This window comes from Hemitrygon akajei, chromosome 24, assembly GCF_048418815.1.
Source record: "Hemitrygon akajei chromosome 24, sHemAka1.3, whole genome shotgun sequence".
NCBI classification, from domain to species: Eukaryota; Metazoa; Chordata; class Chondrichthyes; order Myliobatiformes; family Dasyatidae; genus Hemitrygon; species Hemitrygon akajei.
Window position 1 is genome coordinate 46,031,736 of NC_133147.1, and position 21,079 is coordinate 46,052,814.

Sequence of the window (21,079 nt, forward strand, 5' to 3'; positions counted from 1 at the left end):
ATAAGAGCAGAATTAGGCCACTCAGCCCATTGAGTCTGTTCCACCATGTCCCGCTCATTCCATTCTCCTTTCTCCCCATGACCTTCAATTAATCAAGAATCTATTAACCTCTTTTCTTCAAGTATACCCTAAGACTCTTTAGATATACTCTTCAACTGCCTGTGACATTGAATATCGCACACTGGCTGAAGGAATTCCTCATCTTAGTTCTAAATAGACATTCCTCTATTCTGAGGCTGTGCTATCTAGGCCAGGGGTTCCTGATCTGGGATCCGCGGATCCCTTGATTAATGGTATTAGACCATAAGATATAGGAGCAGAATTTGGCCACTTAGCCCATTAAGTCTGCTCCGCCATTTCATCATGGCTGCTCCAATTTTCCTTGAGTCTCAGCGCTCAGCTCTCAAGGGAAGGTACATCAGGGAGGAGGTACAGGAGATGAAGACACCCATCAAATGTTTTAGGAACAGCTTCTTCCCCTCCGCCATTTCTGAATGGCCTGTGAAGCCATGAACACTACCTAGCAACAACTCCTCTTTGTACTAAGGAACTGGGACATGTCTGCTTCTCATTACCAGCACCGGGGAGGGGGTACAGAAGGCTGAAGACCCACACTCAATGATTCAGGAATAGCTTCTTCCCCTCTGCCATCAGATTTCTGAATTGACAATTATAAACGAGATTTCTGAATTGACAATTATAAACACGAGATTCTGCAGGTGCTGGGAATCTTGAGCAATACACACAACATGCTGGAGGATCTCAGCAGGTAAGGACGGGGATAAAGAGTTGTCGATTTAGGCTGAAACCTTCCCTTCATCTTGAAGAAGAGTCTTGGCCCGAAAAGTTGACTCTTTATTCCTTTCCGTAGGTGCTAGCTGACTTGCTGAGCCCCTCCAGGGTCTTGCCATTCCTCTTCTGTGCTGTTTATCATCCACCACAAGCGGGACTTCCCAATGGCCAAATATTTTAATTCCCATTCCAACGTGTTGATCTATGAGCTCCTCTTTCTTGTACCACCCTCAGGGCAAGACCTTATATTGCGTCTGGGTAGTCTCCAACCTGATGGCATGAGTATCGACTTCTCCCGGTAGACAAACTTACCCCCCCCCCCCCCCGGTCCTGGGTTCTGTCCTTCTTCCCTTCCCATGCTCCATTCTTCTTTCCTATCATTCTTTCTTCTCCAGTACTTGATTTTTCCCACCCACCTGGCTTCACTTCCCCCTCCGCCACCTTTTTATTCTGGCATCTTCCCGATTCTCAGTGGTGCTGAAGGATCTCGGCCCAAAACGTTGACTATTTATTCATTTCCAAAGTTCCTCCACCATTTTGTGTGTGTTGCTTAAGACTTTCAGCATCTGCATCAGAATCAGGTTTAATATCACCAGTATGTGTTGTGAAATTTGTGTCATTAGTACATTACAATTAGATAGTTGCATTCACAAACAGGTGTACCTAATAAAATGGCCACCGGGGAGGCCCTGTTACAAGTTGGGGTGTTAGGGTTCGGAGTTCAATTCTCCTGAGTTTGTGCGTTCCTTCCAGTGGCTCATTGAGCCTGTTCCCGCTGAATCTCTAACAAGATAACCTGATTCTGGGGGTCTCAGCACTCATAACAGGAAACCAGTTCCCATCTTCGACACCCACAGTCAAGGTCACTGACTCCTTGTGTCTCCTCACGTCACTCCCTGACACCCCTATCCCTTTGTAGTCTACCCCTGGATTTGGACGCTGCTTCCTCCCCCTCTCTGTCTGACCCTGGGAGTGCGTGATGGGACATGGGAAGGCAGCGAAGGGGAGGAGGGTAGGAGAGGGGTTGTGAGCCAACATTTCCTCCACCAGTCACCTGTCTGTACGTGGGGATAGTGTGTTGGCTGTGCTACTCACACTCCTCTCTTTACCCCCCCCTCACAGCCAGTTCCTCTGCGCCATCGGCCCCCTCAGCCACCCTACGTGGGCCGCCAGACATGGAGCAGGCCTGGCCGCAGAGCTCGGGCGAAGAGGAGCTTCAGCTACAGTTGGCCTTGGCCATGAGCAAGGAGGAGGCCGAGCAGGTAAGGCAGTGGGCTAGCAGGAGCTCCGGGAGTGGTTACAGTGGTCCTTCCACCCATGGGCGAAAAGATGCCTTTCTCTTTCTTTGTACTGGTTATAAATAGGAGCAGATTTAGGCTATTCAGCCCATCAATTCCAATGTTCTCAACCGAGTTCTCCTGCTTATTAATAAATATAAAAGATTTAATTCGTACAGCAAACCTTCTGAGGAGTCTGTGAAATCATAAACTAATCTAATCTTAATCCAATTCACCCCTCAGAGATCACCTCCAGTCCATGGCGAAGATTTACAAATGCAGCTGGCTCTCAGCCTTAGCAAGGAGGAACATGACAAGGTAATGGGACGGTGGGGAGGGAGCTTCACTCTGTCTGACTCTGGGAGTGAGTGATGGGACGGTATGGAGGGAGATTCACTGGGTCTGACCCCGGGAGTGTGTGATGGGACGGTGTGGAGGGAGATTCACTCTGTGTCTGACCCCGGGAGTGTGTGATGGGATGGTGTGGAGGGAACTTCACTCTTGTGACTGACCCCGGGAGTGTGTGATGGGATGGTGTGGAGGGAGATTCACTCTGTGTCTGACCCCGGGAGTGTGCGATGGGACGGCGTGGAGGAAGATTCACTCTGTGTCTGACCCCGGGAGTGTGTGATGGGACGATGTGGAGGGAGATTCACTCTGTATCTAACCCTGGGAGTGTGTGATGGGACGGTGTGGAGGGAGATTCACTGGGTCTGACCCCGGGAGTGTGTGATGGGACGGTGTGGAGGGAGATTCACTCTGTGTTTGACCCCGGGAGTGTGTGATGGGATGGTGTGGAGGGAGCTTCACTCTTGTGTCCGACCCCGGGAGTGTGCGATGGGACGGCGTGGAGGGAGATTCACTCTGTGTCTGACCCCGGGAGTGTGTGATAGGACGGTGTGGAAGGAGCTTCACTCTGTGTCTGACCCTGGGAATGTGTGATGGGACGGTGTGGAGAAGGTTTCACTCCGTGTCTGACCCCGGGAGTGTGTGATAGGACAGTTTGGAGGGAGATTCACTCTGTGTCTGACCCCGGGAGTGTGTGATGGGATGGTGTGGAGGGAGATTCACTGGGTCTGACCCCGGGAGTGTGTGATGGGACGGTGTGGAGGGAGCTCCATTCTTGTGTCTGACCCCGGGAGTGTGCAATGGGACGGTGTGGAGGGAGATTCACTCTGTGTCTGACCCCGGGAGTGTGTGATGGGACGGTGTGGAGGGAGATTCACTCTGTGTCTGACCCCAGGAGTGTGTGATGGGACAGTGTGGAGGGAGATTCACTCTGTGTCTGACCCCGGGAGTGTGTGATGTGACGGTGTGGAGGGAGATTCACTCTTGTGTCTGACCCCGGGAGTGTGTGATGGGACGGTGTGGAGGGAGATTCACTCTGTCTGACCCCGGGAGTGTGTGATGGGATGGTGTGGAGGGAGATTCACTCTGTGTCTGACCCCGGGAGTGTGTGATGGGACGGTGTGGAGGGAGATTCACTCTGCGTCTGACCCCGGGAGTGTGTGATGGGACGGTGTGGAGGGAGATTCACTCTGCGTCTGACCCCGGGAGTGTGTGATGGGACGGTGTGGGGGGAGATTCACTCTGCGTCTGACCCCGGGAGTGTGTGATGGGACGGTGTGGGGGGAGATTCACTCTGCGTCTGACCCCGGGAGTATGTGATGGGACGGTGTGGAGGGAGATTCACTGGGTTTGGCCCTGGGAGTGTGTGATGGGACGGTGTGGGGGGAGATTCACTCTGCGTCTGACCCCGGGAGTGTGTGATGGGACGGTGTGGGGGGAGATTCACTCTGCGTCTGACCCCGGGAGTGTGTGATGGGACGGTGTGGAGGGAGATTCACTCTGCGTCTGACCCCGGGAGTGTGTGATGGGACGGTGTGGGGGGAGATTCACTCTGCGTCTGACCCCGGGAGTGTGTGATGGGACGGTGTGGGGGGAGATTCACTCTGCGTCTGACCCCGGGAGTGTGTGATGGGACGGTGTGGGGGGAGATTCACTCTGCGTCTGACCCCGGGAGTGTGTGATGGGACGGTGTGGGGGGAGATTCACTCTGCGTCTGACCCCGGGAGTGTGTGATGGGACGGTGTGGGGGGAGATTCACTCTGCGTCTGACCCCGGGAGTGTGTGATGGGACGGTGTGGGGGGAGATTCACTCTGCGTCTGACCCCGGGAGTGTGTGGCAGTGTTGAAGTTCAGGAGTTCAGGGATGTTAGTGGGAGTCGCAGGGGTAAGGGGGAGTACTCGTGGGCAGGGCGGATGGAGGTGTTTCTTTATGCTCCTGTGATTTCAGTCAATTCCTCCTCCCCCATTTGATTAACAGGAAGAGAGGCTCCGGAGGGGAGATGATCTCCGTCTGCAGATGGCCATTGAGGAGAGTCAGAGGCAGACTGCACTTAGCTCAACAAAAGAAAAGGTCAGTTCTCTCTGCTTCTCCCACTCTCCCCTGGGCTGATTCCCCCTACTTTATCTCCCTCCCCTCGCAGCTGAACCAAAACCTCACCTTTCCCCCATTCTCAGAAGTGTAAGGGAACCCTTCCCCTTTCCCTGGGTCCATGTACACAGCTTCCATCGCCCTTGCACTACCTGTGAATCAGGAGTGTGGAGTCAACAGTCTGACACAATACTCTGCTCCTCTGGGCATGTTGTGTCCCTTCCCAAGCCCATACACCTCACACTGCTCCTATTTGATGGGGGGGGGGGGTGCTGAAGGGGGGAAATAGACCCCCCCAGCCCTCGCTCCACCATCAAATCCCTTCCTTCTCTATGGCACAGCATGCCTCCCTCACCTCTGTCATGGATGCTGATTAGAACTCTTGCCCACCCCCTCCTCCTCTCCCCATCCTCCCCTCCCACCTTTCTTCTTTTCTCCTTCCACAGAACTCCCTGATGGACTTGGCTGATGTCTTCACAGCCCCCCTGGCCCAATCTCAGGCCACTGACCCCTGGGGAGCACCCGTCTCGGAGCCGGTGCCACCTGGGATCCCCACCGCTGACCCCTGGGGGTCCCAGCAGGCCAACATTACTGCCACATGCGATCCTTGGGGTGGCCCCCAGCAAGCGCCGGGTCCTCCTCCTCCTCAAGGGACCTCCCCTGATTCCTGGGACGTTCTGGGTGAGTACAATGCATCCAAACCTTTCTCCTGCTCTCGCTTATGGGATGGGAGAGAGTCCAAAGTCACGTTGGTTCTGCAGCATCTGCACCAAAGCCTCCTCAAGGGTGTCGCCATATCGGTTAATCCAATTCATTACAAAGCCACAACAGCGGCTGTAGGAGTTTGAGGAGACTTGGTATGACACCAAAGACTCAAGCAAATTTCTACAAATGCATCATCACCATCTGGTAGGGAGGGGCCAATACACAGGACAGTAAGTGGTAGATGCAGCCTGCTTCATTATGGGCACAACTATGAAGGACATCTTCGAGAGGCCATGATTCTGAAAGGTGGGATGTACGACCTAGTACACTCATAGCCCACGACATGGCCATGGATCCTGAAGACCCAGAGTTTCTTTCTCTCTACCATCAGATTTCTGAACGGTTCATGAACCTGTCAACACTATCTCACTATTCCTCTTTTGCTGAATATTCTTGTAATGTGTAGTAATTCGTTGTTCTCAATGTACTGCTGCCACAAAACGACAGATCTGATGATGTGTCTAAGTACTAAGAAACCACATTGTGTGCTGTCGATACCCTCCCATCCCTCTCAAAAATGCATACTCTTAACCCGTCAATCTGCCCTGACGTGGCTCTCTACCAGCACTGCACCCAGTCCTATCCCTCTTACACAGCCCCACCAACATCTCAGCCTGAAATCTCCACTGTTTATTCCCCTCTGTGGACGCTGCTTCCAGCATTTTGAGTGTACTATTCTGGATTTCCAGAATCTCCTGTACTCAGTGCTCTGACCGCTGAAGGGCAGCGTGGCAAACACCTTCATTAGCCTGTCTACCCATGACTCCACCCGTGCCTGTACCCCTGGGTCCTGCTGTTCACTTTGAAACTCTGACTCACTAGATAGCAGTGTGTAAAGTAAGTATTACACACGATTTTCAAAGTTGATGAGATGGTGGGTGAGTAGAAATTGTCAATAATTCCTAGTTCAAGACATCTGGGATGCAATCTCTTCATTTGAATATGGCCGATTTATTATCCCTCGTAACCCCATTCTTCTGCCTTCTCCCCATAACTTTTGACACCCTGACTAATCAAGAACCTAACAACCTGTGCCCCAGTGACTCAGAATTGGTTTAATTATGTTTCTTACATAATGAGAATGTTTTTATTTTGCAGAGAATGTATAAAATTGGAAGAATGCAAAAAAATAGAGGTTGTGTTCTGCTGTTTCTAGCTGCACGGTAACTGAAAAGCTCCAGCACCCATAGCCTTTGTTGCTGTACAGCTGGAATTTTCTTTTATATAATGCTTTAATAAAGAACCACACAGTTTTCAGGCCATGTAGAAATTTCCTGCTCAGAACAATGGTTGGTGCCTTGTCCACTAAAACAAAACTTACAGCAACATACATGAATTGTTCTACATTTGAATGTGATGGTGTCCTGAGCATAGGTGGTTGATGTTGTGTTCCACCTGTCTATAGATACACAAACTAAGACAGATTCCCCCCCGCCTCCCCCGAACACAGCTGGGAAACGGCAGAGACAGACAGCTTGGCACCAACAGCGTTGCCAGTTAACAATGAACTTAACGGACATGCCAACTCCAGATTTTTCCTTGGGGCCTTCCCAAGGTAGTGGAGTTTGAGATCAGAGATTTTTTTCTCCTAAATGAGCTACCAACCATGGCTGACAAGCCCCACAGTAGTGAAAACCGAAGGAAGCTAATGCAGAAAGCCCTGAACACTGCTACAGAGTTGTTCAGTGATGCCCTCAATGTCCGTGGTATACGTAGATGCTGCCTGACTTGCTGTGTGTAACAGATCAGGACAAGCCACCACACTGTCAACTCGCAGAGCAAATACGAGGGATGTATGGATGTGAACTCTTTCTCCACTCTTACATATCCTGCCATTAACCCTGTATTCAGATTTGCCTTTCCAAAGTGTGTTGTCACTTTCCCAGCATCACAGAGCATCTAAACCATGCCAAGTTGTTATTGTGTCTAGTCCCATCATAATCCTCCCATCTGTGTATTTCTCTAAAACACTGAAATGGAACCTGGTCGCTCCCCACTAATCCACGACTTCTAGCCCAACCAGAGGAGAGAAAGGCTGTACATTTTTTGTCTAGCTACAATGGACAATAGCCTGATGTATGCATGCTGGTTGTGCAGAATCAGGTCGTGAAATTTGTTGTTACATGGCAACAGTACTTAACTATATATATTTACTGTTTTTAATTAAAAAGCTAAATTAAATAGTACAAAGAAAGAGAAAAGGAAGTTCAATATACACTCAGATATCTGCTGGCAGAGGGGAAGAAGCTGTTTGCCTCCAGGCTCCTGCTCCTCCTTCCTGATGAGAAGCGGGCATGGCCTGGGTGATGGGGTCCTTAAGGATGGATGCCACCTTTTTGAGGCATCGCTCCTTGAAGATGTCCTGGATACAATGGAACTGACTAACGCTCCAGTTTATTTTGATCCTATGGAGTAACTCCCATACAGCCAGATAAAATGCTCTCCATGGTACATTTGTAGAAATTTGCGAGTGTCTCTGGTGACACACCAAATCTCCACAAACTCCTAATGAAATGCAGCCACTACTGTGCCTTTTTGTAATCGCATCGATATGTTGGTCCCAGGTCAGATCCTCGAAGATGTTGACACCCAGGAAGTTGATGCGCTGATCCCTCGATGAAGACTGTTGTATGCTGACTTGTTTTACACTTCCTGAAGTTTTTGGTCTTACTGGCATTGAGTGCAAGGTTGTGGCTGCAACTCCACACAACCAGCTGATGTATCTTACTTCCTCATCACCATCTGCCCATACAAGAGAGTGGGGTAGCGTGGTGATTGTTAAATTGTGCTGATCTATACTGAAGATCCTCATTACTTCATAAAAGCTACTAACTCTGTCAAAAACGCTGCTGCTACCATGAGGCCCATGTTGCTTGGGTTACTGCATCGTAGCCGTGGTAACACAAGCCAAGGCAGTACAATGTGGAGAGCAAGATGTCGACCACGCAGCTGATGAACAACAGAGACTGATAGAGTTGGCACCAGGAGTTGCCAATCAGCATCGATCTCAACATAGGACTGCCTTAGGGACTCCAACTCTGGATTCCAGGTTAATCGCACTTTCCTACAACACTCCGAGTGCAGCCTCACCAACATCTTGTACAACTGCAACATAACGTCCCAACTCCTGTATTCAGTGTCCTGATTGATGAAGGCCAGCGTGCCAAAGCTTCTTCCCTGCCCTGTCTGCCTGTGACTCCACTTTCAGGGAACCCGGTACCCCGGGTGTCTCTGTTCTACAACACTCCCTAGCTGAGGCAGGTAGAAACATAGAAAATAGGTGCAGGAGTAGGCCCTCCAGCCCTTCGAGCCTACACTGCCATTCAGTATGATCATGGCTGATCATCCAACTCAGAACCCTGTACCTGCTTTCTCTCCATACCCCCTGATCCCTTTAGCCTCAAGGGCCATATCTAACTTCCTCTTAAATATAGCCAATGAACCGGCCTCAACTGTTTCCTGTGGCAGAGAATTCCACAGATTCACCACTCTCTGTGTGAAGAAGTTTTTCCTCATCTCGGTCCTAAAAGGCTTCCCCTTAATCTTAAACTGTAACCCCTTGTTCCGGACTTCCCCAACATCGGGAACAATCTTCCTGCATCTAGCCTGTCCAATCCCTTTAGAATTTTATACGTTTCAATTAGATCCCCCCTCAGTCTTCTAAATTCCAGTGAGTATAAGCCTAGTCGATCCAGTCTTTCTTCATATGAAAGTCCTGCCATCCCAGGAATCAATCTGGTGAACCTTCTCTGTACTTTCTCTATGGCAAGAAAGTCTTTCCTCAGATTAGGGGACCAAAACTGCACACAGTACACCGGGTGTGGTCTCACCAAGGCCTTGTACAACTGCAGAACCTCCCTGCTCCTGTACTCAAATCCTCTTGCTATGAATGCCAACATACCATTTGCCTTTTTCACCGCCTGCTGTACCTGCATGCCCACCTTCAATGACTGGTGTACAATGACACCCAGGTCTCGTTGCACCTCCCCTTTTCCTATTCGGCCACATTTAAAACGCATTTGAACAGGTTCACAGATAGGAAAGTTTAGAACAGGGATTCCCAATTTGGGGTTAATGGCAGGATTCCACGGCATAAAAAAGGTTGGGAATCCCTGGTTTTGAGGGATCCGGGGCAAACAGGCAGTATGTTCAGTTCAGAGCAGATGTGCCTGTTTCTGTACTTTTGACTGAAGACAGATCAATAGAACAGACTAATAGGCCCTTTGCCCCACAACATTGATCCCAAACAGCACTGAAGTAAACACTGTGTCCATCTCTCCCCCCTCCCCAATCCATAGAGCCTCTATCATATCTATCTCCACCACCACCACCCCTGGCAACACATTTCAGCTACCCACCATTAAAAAAACTGCCCCTCTCTGCCCTATGGAATTACATTCCCATCCTAGTATCGTCAGTCTGTGCCTCCTGTAATCTATTAGATCCCTCCTCAGCCTCAGAGAAAACAACCCCAATCTGAGACGCAGAATTAGGCCATTTAGCACATCAAGTTAGATTTATTATCCCTCTCAGTCCCATTCTCTTGCTTTCTTCCCATAACCTTTGACACCCTGACTAATCAAGAACCTGTCAACCTCTGCTTTAAATACACCCAGTAACTTGGTCTGTAGAGTCGTCTCTGGCAACAGATTCCACAGGTTCACCATCCTCTGAATTCTAAACACAAAGTTCTGCAGATGCTGGAAATCCAGAGCAACACACATAAAAATGCTGGTGAAACTCAGGAGGTCAGGCAGCATCTACTGAAAGGAAGGAACAATTGATATTTTGGACCAAGACCCTGGAACGATGCCAGAGGAAGGTTGGGGTGGGGGGAAGGAGGACAAGTTGGAAGGTGATAGTTGCAGCCAGCTGAGTGGTAGGGAGGGGAGGAGCAAGATGAAGTAAGAAGCTGGGAGGTGGAAAAGGTAAAGGACGGTAAAGAAAGAATCTGATGATAAAAGTGAGAAGAGCACTGGGGGAGGGGGCACGATGAGGTGAGAGGCTAGAGTGAGGAATAGAGGATAGAAGGGTAAACGTCATACCCTAACAGATGGCTGTGGACCAACCTGTCAGAATAGGGATTGGATTTAAAGTCTATGGAGGAGAATGGTTCAGTCTTGTGAGCATCTTGCACTTGTCAGATTTAAACTCAATCTGCCATTTTTCTATCATATCCATATCTGAACTACATTATGACAGTGACCTCTCTTGCTCCCCAGGTGTCCCACCCTCGGCCACTGTGCCCACCGGAGACCCCTGGGCCCCTATTCCGGCAGCCAGTCCCCCTGGCCATACCCAGGCACTGCAAGATCCCTGGGCACCCAGCAACTCGCCTCCATCCACGGTCCAGGGCACAGGTAGGGGACAGAAGGGAGGGGAGGCAGTGAGCAGGATGTGGGAGGGAGGGAGGGAGGGAATGAGGAAGTGAAGTGGGGGAATGGAAGGAAGCAAAATAGAGGAGTAGGAAGGAGGGGGTTTTAAACCTTGGACTCACCCCCACCCCCGTTTTCTCACCAGGTCTTCCCCCTTCCGACCCCTTCCTGGCCTCCACCATCCAGGACGATTTCTCTGAGTTTGACTCTCTCCGGAGCAGTGCCGTGAGAGTGGAGCCGGCTGCAGGTAAGAATTACCCCCTTTCGTCAACCCAACACCTCCATCCAAACTGCTCCCTACCCCAGTGGGGCTGCACCTACGGGTGGTGGGTGGGTGGGGAAAGAGGAGAAGGGTCACAACACACTGACAGTTTTGATCATCCCATCCATTTTACACGGTTGCGGGAGGCAAGGTAGGGAGGGGGGTGATATGACATGACACCCACTCACTGATGACATGTCCCCACCCCCTAGGCGAAGCACAGCCGCGAGCCGAGACCAGCAGCCCAGACCTTTTGGACCTGTGCGGACTGGGCCCTGCCCTCCCTAGCACCCAGGGGGGCACCGTTCCACCCGTCACACGCAGGACCCCTGAGTCGTTCCTGGGACCCAACGCCGCCCTGGTTAACCTGGACACCCTGGTGTCCAAACCCACGCCTAGGGTCTCCAACCCTTTCCTGAACTCAGGTAGGAGGGGGCAGGAGGGAGGGGAGAGGGAGAGGGGACAATGAGGCAAAAAGTTTAGAATTTAACTTCAGGTGACATGGGGGCGAAATCGAGAAGGGTGATGGATACAGGAATGCACGCAGCATATGAAATAAACTAGATAATCTTATAGCATGGTTAGAGATGAGCAGGTTTGACATTGCTGAAAGATGATCTTGGAAGCTTTATCTCTAAGGATACACATTGTATCGAAAGGACAGGCAAGTAGGCAGGGTGGTGTGACTCTGCTGGTTAAAAAAAATGAAATAAAATAAAATCCTTAGAAAGAAATGGCATAGGATTGGAAGGTGAAGGTGATTTTTTTTGTGGATAGAATTGAAAAACTGCAAGGGTAAAACAACCCTGATGGGAGTTGTATGCAAACCTCCAAACAGTAGCCAGGAAGTGGGCAACAAATTACAACAGGAGATAAAAGTGCATGTAAAACGGGCAATTTTATGATAGTCATGGGGGATTTCAATATGCAGGTAGATTGGGAAAATCAAGTTGGTGCTGAATCCCAAGATAAGAGAGTTTCTACACCTACAAAATGGCTTTTTAGAATTTGTAGAATGGCTACGAGGTGGTTTTTGAAGAACACCTTGTGTTCTGGATTGGGTGTTTAATGAATCAAATTTGATTAGGAACCCTAGGAGGTAGTGATTCAACCTACAGTTTAGGAAGGAAAAGATATGAGTATCAGTAATACAGTGGAGTAAAGGGAATTCCAGAGGCATGAGAGTGCAGTTGGCCAAGACTGGTGGTATAGGTCACTAGCAGGGATGACAGCAGACCAGCTATAGCTGGAGTTTCTAAGAACAAGTCAGAAGATACAGGATAGACGCATCCCAAAGAAGTATTCTAGAGGAAAGATGACACAGCCATGCCTGATAAGAAGCCAAAGCCAACATAATAGCCAGAGAGAGGACATATTAGAGTAAAGATTAAAGGAAGTTAGAGGATTGGGAAGCTTTTAAGAACTAACAGAAGACAACTAAAAAAGCTATAGAGGGAAAAAGATGAAATCTGAAGGTAAGCTAGGCAATAATATCAAAGAAAGTTTCTTTCAGATGTATAGAGTTAAGAGTAATGGGAGTGGGGGGGGGCAGAAGTGAGTGAACTTGCCATTACTAAGGAAAAGAAGGTACTTGGGAAACTGAAAGGTCTTAAGGTAGATAAATCAAGTGGACCAAATGGAATACACTCAGGATTCTGAAAAAGGTAGTGCAGGTGTTAGTAGTGATCTTTCAATAATCTGCTGTTTCTGGAATGGTTTTGGGGGACTGGAAAAATTATTCTACCATGGATAGAAGATTGGCTGACTGGCAGGAAGCAAAAGTGAGAATAAAGGGGGTCTTTTCTCCCTGTGTTCCGCAGGGGTCAGTGTTGGAATCGCTTCCTTTCACATTGCAAGTTAATGATTTGTGGCCAAGTTTGCAGATGGTATGAAGATAGATGGAGGGGCAGGTAGTATTGAGGAAGCAGAGAGACTGCAGAGGGACTTGGACAGATTAGAAGAATGGACAAAAAGTGGCAGATGGACATTGACATTAGGAAGGAAAAGATGAGTAGACTGATGGGACTGAAGGCTAACAAATCCCCAGGTCCAGATGGTCTGCATCCTAGGGTACTAAAGGAGGTGGCTCTGGAAATTGCGGATGCATTGGTAATCATTTTCCTATGTTCCTTAGATTCAGGATCAGTTCCTGAGGATTGGAGAATGGCTAATGTTATCCCACTTTTTAAGAAAGGAGGGAGGGAGAAAACAGAGAACTATCGTCCTGTCAGCCTAACATCAGTAGTGGGGAAAATGCTAGAGTCCATTATTAAAGATGAAACAATGGTATATCTAGATAGCAGTGATAGGATTGGGCCGAGCCAGCATGGATTTATCTAGGGCAAATCATGCTTGACTAATCTATTGGAGTTTTTCGAGGATGTAACCAGGAAGTTAGACAAGGGAGATCCAGTGGATGTAGTGTTCCTTGATTTTCAGAAGGCATTTGATAAGGTTCCACATAGGAGATTGGTGGGTAAAATCAAAGCTCATGGCATTGGGGGGAAGATATTGACATGGATAGAAAACTGGTTGGCAGATAGAAAGCAAAGGGTAACGGTGAATGGGTGTTTCTCGGAATGGCAGGTGGTGACTAGTGGGGTGCCACAGGGCTCGGTATTGGGACCACAGCTGTTTACAATTTACATCAACGATTTAGATGAAGGCATTGAGAATAACATAACATCAGCAAGTTTGCTGATGATACTAAGCTGGGTGGCAGTGTGACATGTGATGAGGATGTTAGGAGAATTCAGGGTGACTTGGATAGGCTGGGTGAGTGGGCAGATACTTGGAAGATGAAGTTTAATGTGAATAAGTGTGAGGTTATCCACTTTGGGAGTAAGAATAGGAAGGCAGATTATTGTCTGAGTGGTGTAGAGTTAGGTAAGGGAGAAATACAAAGAGATACAAGGAGTCCTTGTTCATCAGTCACTGAAGGTGAATGAGCAAGTGCAGCAGGCAGTGAAGAAGGCTAATGGAATGTTGGCCTTTATTACAAAGGGAATTGAGAACAAGAGCAAGGAAATCTTCTTGCATTTGTACAGAGCCCTGGTGAGACCACACCTGGAGTATTGTGTACAGTTTTGGTCTCCAGGGTTAAGGAAGGACATCCTGGCTGTAGAGGAAGTGCAGCGTAGATTCACAAGGTTAATTCCTGGTATGTCAGGACTGTCTTACGCAGAGAGGTTAGAGAGACTGGGCTTGTGCACGCTGGAATTAAGGAGACTGAAAGGGGATCTGATTGCAACATATAAGATTATTAAGGGATTGGACAAGATAGAGGCAGGAAATATGTTCCAGATGCTGATTTGAGAATAAGGGGTAGGTCGGAAAAACTTCTCCCAGAGAGTTGTGGGGGTCTGGAATGCACTGCCTCGGAAGGCAGTGGAGGCCAATTCTCTGGATGCTTTCAAGAAGGAGCTAGATAGGTATCTTATGGATAGGGGAATCAAGGGATATGGGGACAAGGCAGGAACCGGGTATTGATAGTAGATGATCAGCCATGATCTCAAAATGGCGGTGCAGGCTCGAAGGGCCGAATGGAATACAGTGTCAGGAAGTGTATGTCTTGCACTTTGGGAGTATGAATAATAGTCTAAGACTATTTTCTAAATGGAGAGGAAATTCAAAACTCTTAAGTGCAGAGGGTCTTGGGAGTCCTTGTGCAGGTTTCCCTAAAGGTTAACTTACAGGCTGAGTCGGTGGTGAGGAAGGGTTTAAAGGATATGAAGAAAATTTTTCCAGGACTAAAAGCCCATGAGGAGTGTTTGGGACACTACTCGCTGGATTTTAGAATGAGGAGAGATCTCATTGAAACCTGTTGAATATTACTAAGAAGGTACTTGGGAAGCTGAAGGTAGATTAATCACCTGGACCAGGATTCTGAAAGAGGTGGCTGAAGAGACTGAGGAGGCATTAGTAATGATCTTTCAAAAATCACTAGATTCTGGAATGGGTCCTGAGGATTGGAAAACTGCAAATATCATTCTTCTCTTTAAAAAGAGAGGGAGGCAGGCAGAAGAAAGGAAATTATAGGCGATTTAGTGTGACGTCAGTGATTGGGAAGATGTTGATGAGGAGCATGGTTTCTTTAAGGGGACAATTCTGTTGGAATTCTTTGAGGAAGTAACAAGGAGAATCAGTTGTTTACTGGGCTTTTTAAGGAGGCCTTTGACAAGGTGCCACAAACAAGGCTGCTTAACAAGAGTCCATTGTACTATAGGAAAGATTCTAGCATGGATAGAGCAGTGGCTGATTGGCATGAGCAAAGAGTGTAAATAAAGGGAGCCTTTTCTAGTTGGCTGCTGGTAACTAGTGGTTTTCCAAAGGGGTCTGTGTTGGGACTGATTCCTTTTGTTATATGTCAGCGATATAGAAGATGCTTTGTGGTTGATACAAGATAGTGGAGGAGCAAGGAATCTGCAGAAGGACTTAGATTGGGAAAATGGCAGCTGGTGGGGAACCGTGTGATAGGGGGTTGGGTGGGAAGGGTAAAGAAATGCTGTATCTAACAACTTGTTTTTCTGTCTCTCCCACCCTACAGGAGGTCCCAGCAACGCCACCACCACCAACCCCTTTGGTTCGACAGCCACTGCTACCCCTGCTATGACACTGAACCAGCTGAGAGTCAGCCCTGTCCCCACCCCCACGCTCTCCCCCCTGGTGGGTGCCCCGCTGCCCCCTCCCACCACGCTGGGCTCCCAGAACGGCTTTGGGCACCCCCCAGCCGGGACCACCAACCCCTTCCTCCTATAACTGGCACCCACCCCCCCCCAAATCCGGGACTGGGGGTGAAAGATTGCAGGTTTTATGGGGATCAATCTCTGTACCCAGTTATGGCCTCCTCTGGTGGGTTCCCCCATCTCTCCTGCCCCTTCTAATCTATGAGGATCTTTCCCACAGCCCTCCCAGATGGGGTGATGGTGCTGGAAGCCCTGAGTTGGACCCACAATGGGATTAAACGTTTTAAAAGAACTTCCCATTCTCTCTGCCCCGCACGGGTTAACACCCCCTCCAACCTCCCTCTCCCTGCAGTCTCACCTTTCATTCCACCCACCTCCCTCATGAGGAAGTGAAGACTCTATATGGAGAGTATTTTATTGTGACGGGTGAGAACAGACAAACTACACTGATCGCCGGTCTCACCATCTTCCACAGCACAGCTGTCTCCCCTTCCCTCCCATGGGGTTGACTGGCAGCAGGGAACATGTGTTGGAGGGCAACTAGCAGCTGGACAAGGGTCAGAGGGCAAGATTGAAAAGGGACCCAGTGTGTTTAATCACCAGCCATCCCTTCCTCCACATGGCAGAGTAAGGCCCACCCTCCAGTAGTGATGGCACACCATTGCAATATGCTATTTACATGGAATAACCCAGAGGGTAGGGAGCCATGTCTGCGTGGCACCTGGGTGTAAGATTTCACGTCTATCTAATCGTGCGCGTGGATTGGGGGGGGGGGTGAGATCCTTCGGTCGAGAGATTCCAGCAGGGAGGAGTTCGCTGTGATCACCATTCCTTTTCTAGAACAATGAAAAACTTGTCTGTGGTAAATCCAGTGATGTAAAAGGAATTAGAATTAATTAAATCAGAATCTATATATAAATATAAATATATATATATCTACACAATGTGTGTGTGTCATGCCGTGGGTTACAGGGAGCGTAGGGGTTTCTCATTATGACAGGCTGTGAACACTTGGTACTTTGTCAACATCTCCCCCAACCCCAAACCCCCAGGTGAGGGAGAGATGACATCTCATCATGAACAGGACAGAGTAACACACCAAACTTCCTGGGCACTGTTTTCACATATGGGCAAGATGAAAGACACCTTTATCTCTCTCTCTCACACACACTCGCGCAGAGAGCTGTGCAGGCTCCTCACTGACAAACAAGGAGAGTTCAAACAGATTGTTGATTTTATTATGAATCAGTAAAAACAGAAAACGCACCTTCGCACACCCCTCTGCCTCGCTCTGTGCCAACCCCCCCCCCACCCCCCCCCCCCCGGACATTTCAACAGCTCCCACCCCGCCTCTTCTCATTCTCCCACGACCCCTTGCCAGCTGAGGGTGTACAGGTTATTGTGGGGAGGAAGAGCCACTGTCCCAAAGGAACATGTCTCTCTGGGGGAGGAGAGAGAGGGGTGAAGAAAAGGTAACACCTCAATCTCAGAACTGCTGCCAACCACAAACTCCTCCACATCCCCAGCTCCCTCCTTTCCTTCCCATTTCCTGACCTGGAACGAATCACAGACAGTTGGGGGGGGGGGGGGGCACTGGGAGAACCTCAGCTGCCTGCTACACACAGAAGATCCCCCCACCCTCCTCTACCCCCACAAAATGGCTTACAAAATAGATGGAGAGAGAGAAGGGGGGTGGGAGAGGGAGACAATCGTGGGGGGTGTATTAACAGAAGCAGGATGGAGATCCTTACAAAAATGACAGACTGTGACTCGAGCCAGTAACGGAGGGGAGAGGTCAGGGATCTACCAAAAATCGCGGCGATGGTAGCAATCGGGCTCGCAGTATTTGGTCACCACCACTCTGTTGGCGAACTTGCGGCCAGCCAGGCCCTGCATGGCTTTCTGGCAGTCCAGGATCGAGACAAACTCCACGAAGATCTGCAGGTAGAAGGGAGAAACATTCAGGAGAGATCAGATCAGGATATTCCGCTTCACCCACCTCTCCATTCCAGAGTCCAGCACCATGGTCTCCGCAGAACCGTATTCAGAATGGGAAAGGATTAAAACTGAGGAATGATGAGTCACCTGTCAGTTAACACTGGAGATGACTGTTAAGGATATGATTTCAGAAAACCAAAGACTAGCTAGGGACACGTCCACATGGTTTGGCACACAGATCAGGTATTATTAACCCAAAGAGTGTTTGATGGCCCTGGAGTTTAGAAAAATGAGGAGGGATCTCATTGAAACCTATTGAATATTAAAAGGCCTAGATAGAGTGGATGCAGAGAGGATGTTTCCTATAGTGGGGGAGTCTAGGACCAGAGGACACAGATAGAGTGGATGCAGAGAGGATGTTTCCTATAGTGGGGGAGTCTAGAATCAGAAAGCACGACCTCAGAATAGGTGCATGTCCATTTAGAAAAGAGATGGAGGATTCCTTTAAACAGAGGGTGGTGAATCGGTGGAATTCATTGCCACAAATTGCTGTGAAGACCAAGTCATTGGATATATTTAAGGTGGAGGTTCTTGATTAGTCAGGGCACCATGGGGAGAAGGCAGGAGAATGGGGCTGAGAGGGATAATTATCAGCTATGATGGAATGGTGGAGCAGACAGAGTAGTTCTGCTATTCGAGAGGCAATCATTGAACAAAAACATCCACACCAAGGCAGGCAATGAGCAGATGGAGGGGACATGGGGGATTGCAGTGGAGGGGGAACCCAGGCAGTGCAGACTCACCTTGCCACAGCCCGGCACCTCGAGGCCATCAATGGGCCGGGGAATCTCGATAGACTTGACCACGCCATACTTGCTGCACTCCTCGCGGACATCCTCCACGATCTCCTCGTACTCCTCATCGTCAATGAGCTCCTCGGGCGTGATCATGTTCATGAGACACAGGACTTCGGTGGGCATGCCCGCCATCTGTACCTGCGTCGACACCAGCCCCGGCACTTGGAGGGTGACTGGAGTCTGGTTTATTGTGTTCTGGGAGGTAGGAGGGGGTGGGGGGAGGGGATGGAGGGTGGGGGGTGGCGGGAAAGAGGACAAAAAGGCAGGTGTGGGTGGGGAAGAGAAGGAGCAAGTGAGACAAGTTAGTGTTTTCCGAATTTAAGCATCCCAAAGGACCATCTCCACACCTCACCACTGGCACAGTTAGCATAATTTTATTACTGCAGCTGCGCCAACAACGCTGTCTGTAAGGAGTTATACATTCTCATCGTGACGACGTGGGCCCCCCCACCCACACACAGGTCAAAGGCATATGGGGGTCAGTAGCCATTGGTTTTGTGTGTAATGGGCAGAACAGGCTTGTTCAGAGTTCAAAGTCAGTACAGTTCCAGTTAGTGCAACACTATTACAACTTGGGGTGGAGTTAATTCCGTTGACCTCAGTAACGAGTCTATATGTTAAGGCTATTGTTAAATAGGTGCCTTCTCACCCCATTGGCAAAGAAGCCAGCATAATCAAAGACTCCCCATCCAACAAGGACATTTCCTCTCCCTCCCCCCCCCCCCCCCCCCCCCCGCCTCCATCAGCGAGAAGATACAAAAGCCTGAAAGCACGTCCCACCAGGCTCGAGGACAGCTTCTACCCCGCTGTTATCAGACTATTGAACGGTCCCCAGTACGATAAGACAGCTTCTACCCCGCTGTTATCAGACTATTGAACGGTCCCCAGTACGATAAGACAGCTTCTACCCCGCTGTTATCAGACTATTGAACGGTCCCCAGTACGATAAGACAGCTTCTACCCCGCTGTTATCAGACTATTGAACGGTCCCCCAGTACGATAAGACAGCTTCTACCCCGCTGTTATCAGACTATTGAACGGTCCCCAGTACGATAAGACAGCTTCTACCCCGCTGTTATCAGACTATTGAACGGTCCCCAGTACGATAAGACAGCTTCTACCCCGCTGTTATCAGACTATTGAACGGTCCCCAGTACGATAAGACAGCTTCTACCCCGCTGTTATCAGACTATTGAACGGTCCCCAGTACGATAAGACAGCTTCTACCCCGCTGTTATCAGACTATTGAACGGTCCCCAGTACGATAAGACAGCTTCTACCCCGCTGTTATCAGACTATTGAACGGTCCCCCAGTACGATAAGACAGCTTCTACCCCGCTGTTATCAAACTATTGAACGGTCCCCCAGTACGATAAGACAGCTTCTACCCCGCTGTTATCAAACTATTGAACGGTCCCCCAGTACGATAAGACAGCTTCTACCCCGCTGTTATCAGACTATTGAACGGTCCCCAGTACGATAAGACAGCTTCTACCCCGCTGTTATCAGACTATTGAACGGTCCCCAGTACGATAAGACAGCTTCTACCCCGCTGTTATCAGACTATTGAACGGTCCCCAGTACGATAAGACAGCTTCTACCCCGCTGTTATCAGACTATTGAACGGTCCCCCAGTACGATAAGACAGCTTCTACCCCACTGTTATCAGACTATTGAACGGTCCCCCACTACGATAAGACAGCATCTACCCCGCTGTTATCAGTCTATTGAACGGTCCCCAGTACGATAAGACAGCTTCTACCCCGCTGTTATCAGACTATTGAACGGTCCCCCAGTACGATAAGACAGCTTCTACCCCACTGTTATCAGACTATTGAACGGTCCCCCACTACGATAAGACAGCATCTACCCCGCTGTTATCAGTCTATTGAACGGTCCCCAGTACGATAAGACAGCTTCTACCCCGCTGTTATCAGACTATTGAACGGTCCCCCAGTACGATAAGACATCTTCTACCCCGCTGTTATCAGACTATTGAACGGTCCCTCAGTACGATAAGACAGCTTCTACCCCGCTGTTATCAGACTATTGAACGGTCCCCCAGTACGATAAGACAGCTTCTACCCCACTGTTATCAGACTATTGAACGGTCCCCAGTACGATAAGACAGCTTCTACCCCGCTGTTATCAGACTATTGAACGGTCCCCAGTACGATAAGACAGCATCTACCCCGCTGTTATCAGACTATTGAACGGTCCCCCAGTACGATAAGACAGCTTCTACCCCGCTGTTATCAGACTATTGAACGGTCCCCCAGTACGATAAGACAGCTTCTACCCCGCTGTTATCAGACTATTGAACGTTCCCCCAGTACGATAAGACAGCTTCTACCCGGCTGTTATCAGACTATTGAACGGACCCCAGTACGATAAGACAGACTTTTGACCTCACGATCTACCTCGTCGTGACCCTTGCCCCTTGTTGTCTGCCTGCACTGCCCTTTCTCTGTAACTCTAACACTTTATTCTGCTTTCTGTTATTTTAACTTGTTCTACCTTAGTGCACTGTGTAATGATCTGATCTGAATGAACAGTATGCAAGACAAGATTTTCACTGTATCTCCAAGTCCATAATAGCCAAACAAGTAGGCAGGTGGGAAAGAAGGCGTACGAGTCGCTTGTCTTCATCGGTCGGGCTGATGAGTATGAGAGTCGGGAAGTCGCCTTCCA

The 21,079-nt window shown here is 49.2% G+C and overlaps 2 protein-coding genes across 4 annotated transcripts in view; one reads left to right on the top strand and one right to left on the bottom strand.

Annotated features, from left to right (window-relative positions):
• Positions 1-16,537, top strand: part of epn1a (epsin 1a) — a 47,502-nt gene extending 30,965 nt beyond the window's left edge. For 2 of the 3 annotated variants that reach the window (XM_073028722.1, XM_073028721.1), the window contains 8 exons: positions 1,915-2,054; positions 2,313-2,387; positions 4,396-4,488; positions 4,953-5,187; positions 10,494-10,631; positions 10,792-10,893; positions 11,121-11,333; positions 15,455-16,537. In XM_073028722.1, the coding sequence (XP_072884823.1) occupies positions 1,915-2,054; positions 2,313-2,387; positions 4,396-4,488; positions 4,953-5,187; positions 10,494-10,631; positions 10,792-10,893; positions 11,121-11,333; positions 15,455-15,666 (1,208 nt within the window). In that variant the 3' untranslated portion in view covers positions 15,667-16,537. The remainder of the gene's footprint in view (positions 1-1,914; positions 2,055-2,312; positions 2,388-4,395; positions 4,489-4,952; positions 5,188-10,493; positions 10,632-10,791; positions 10,894-11,120; positions 11,334-15,454) is intronic. The other variant, XM_073028724.1, reaches the window with a different exon arrangement.
• A 267-nt stretch (positions 16,538-16,804) lies between these two features.
• Positions 16,805-21,079, bottom strand: part of LOC140715705 (splicing factor U2AF 65 kDa subunit-like) — a 61,761-nt gene continuing 57,486 nt past the window's right edge. The window contains exons 13-14 of the mRNA XM_073028075.1: positions 18,335-18,583; positions 16,805-17,531 (exon numbers count right to left, since the gene is read on the bottom strand). Coding sequence (XP_072884176.1) covers positions 17,397-17,531; positions 18,335-18,583 — 384 coding nt within the window. The 3' untranslated portion in view covers positions 16,805-17,396. The remainder of the gene's footprint in view (positions 17,532-18,334; positions 18,584-21,079) is intronic.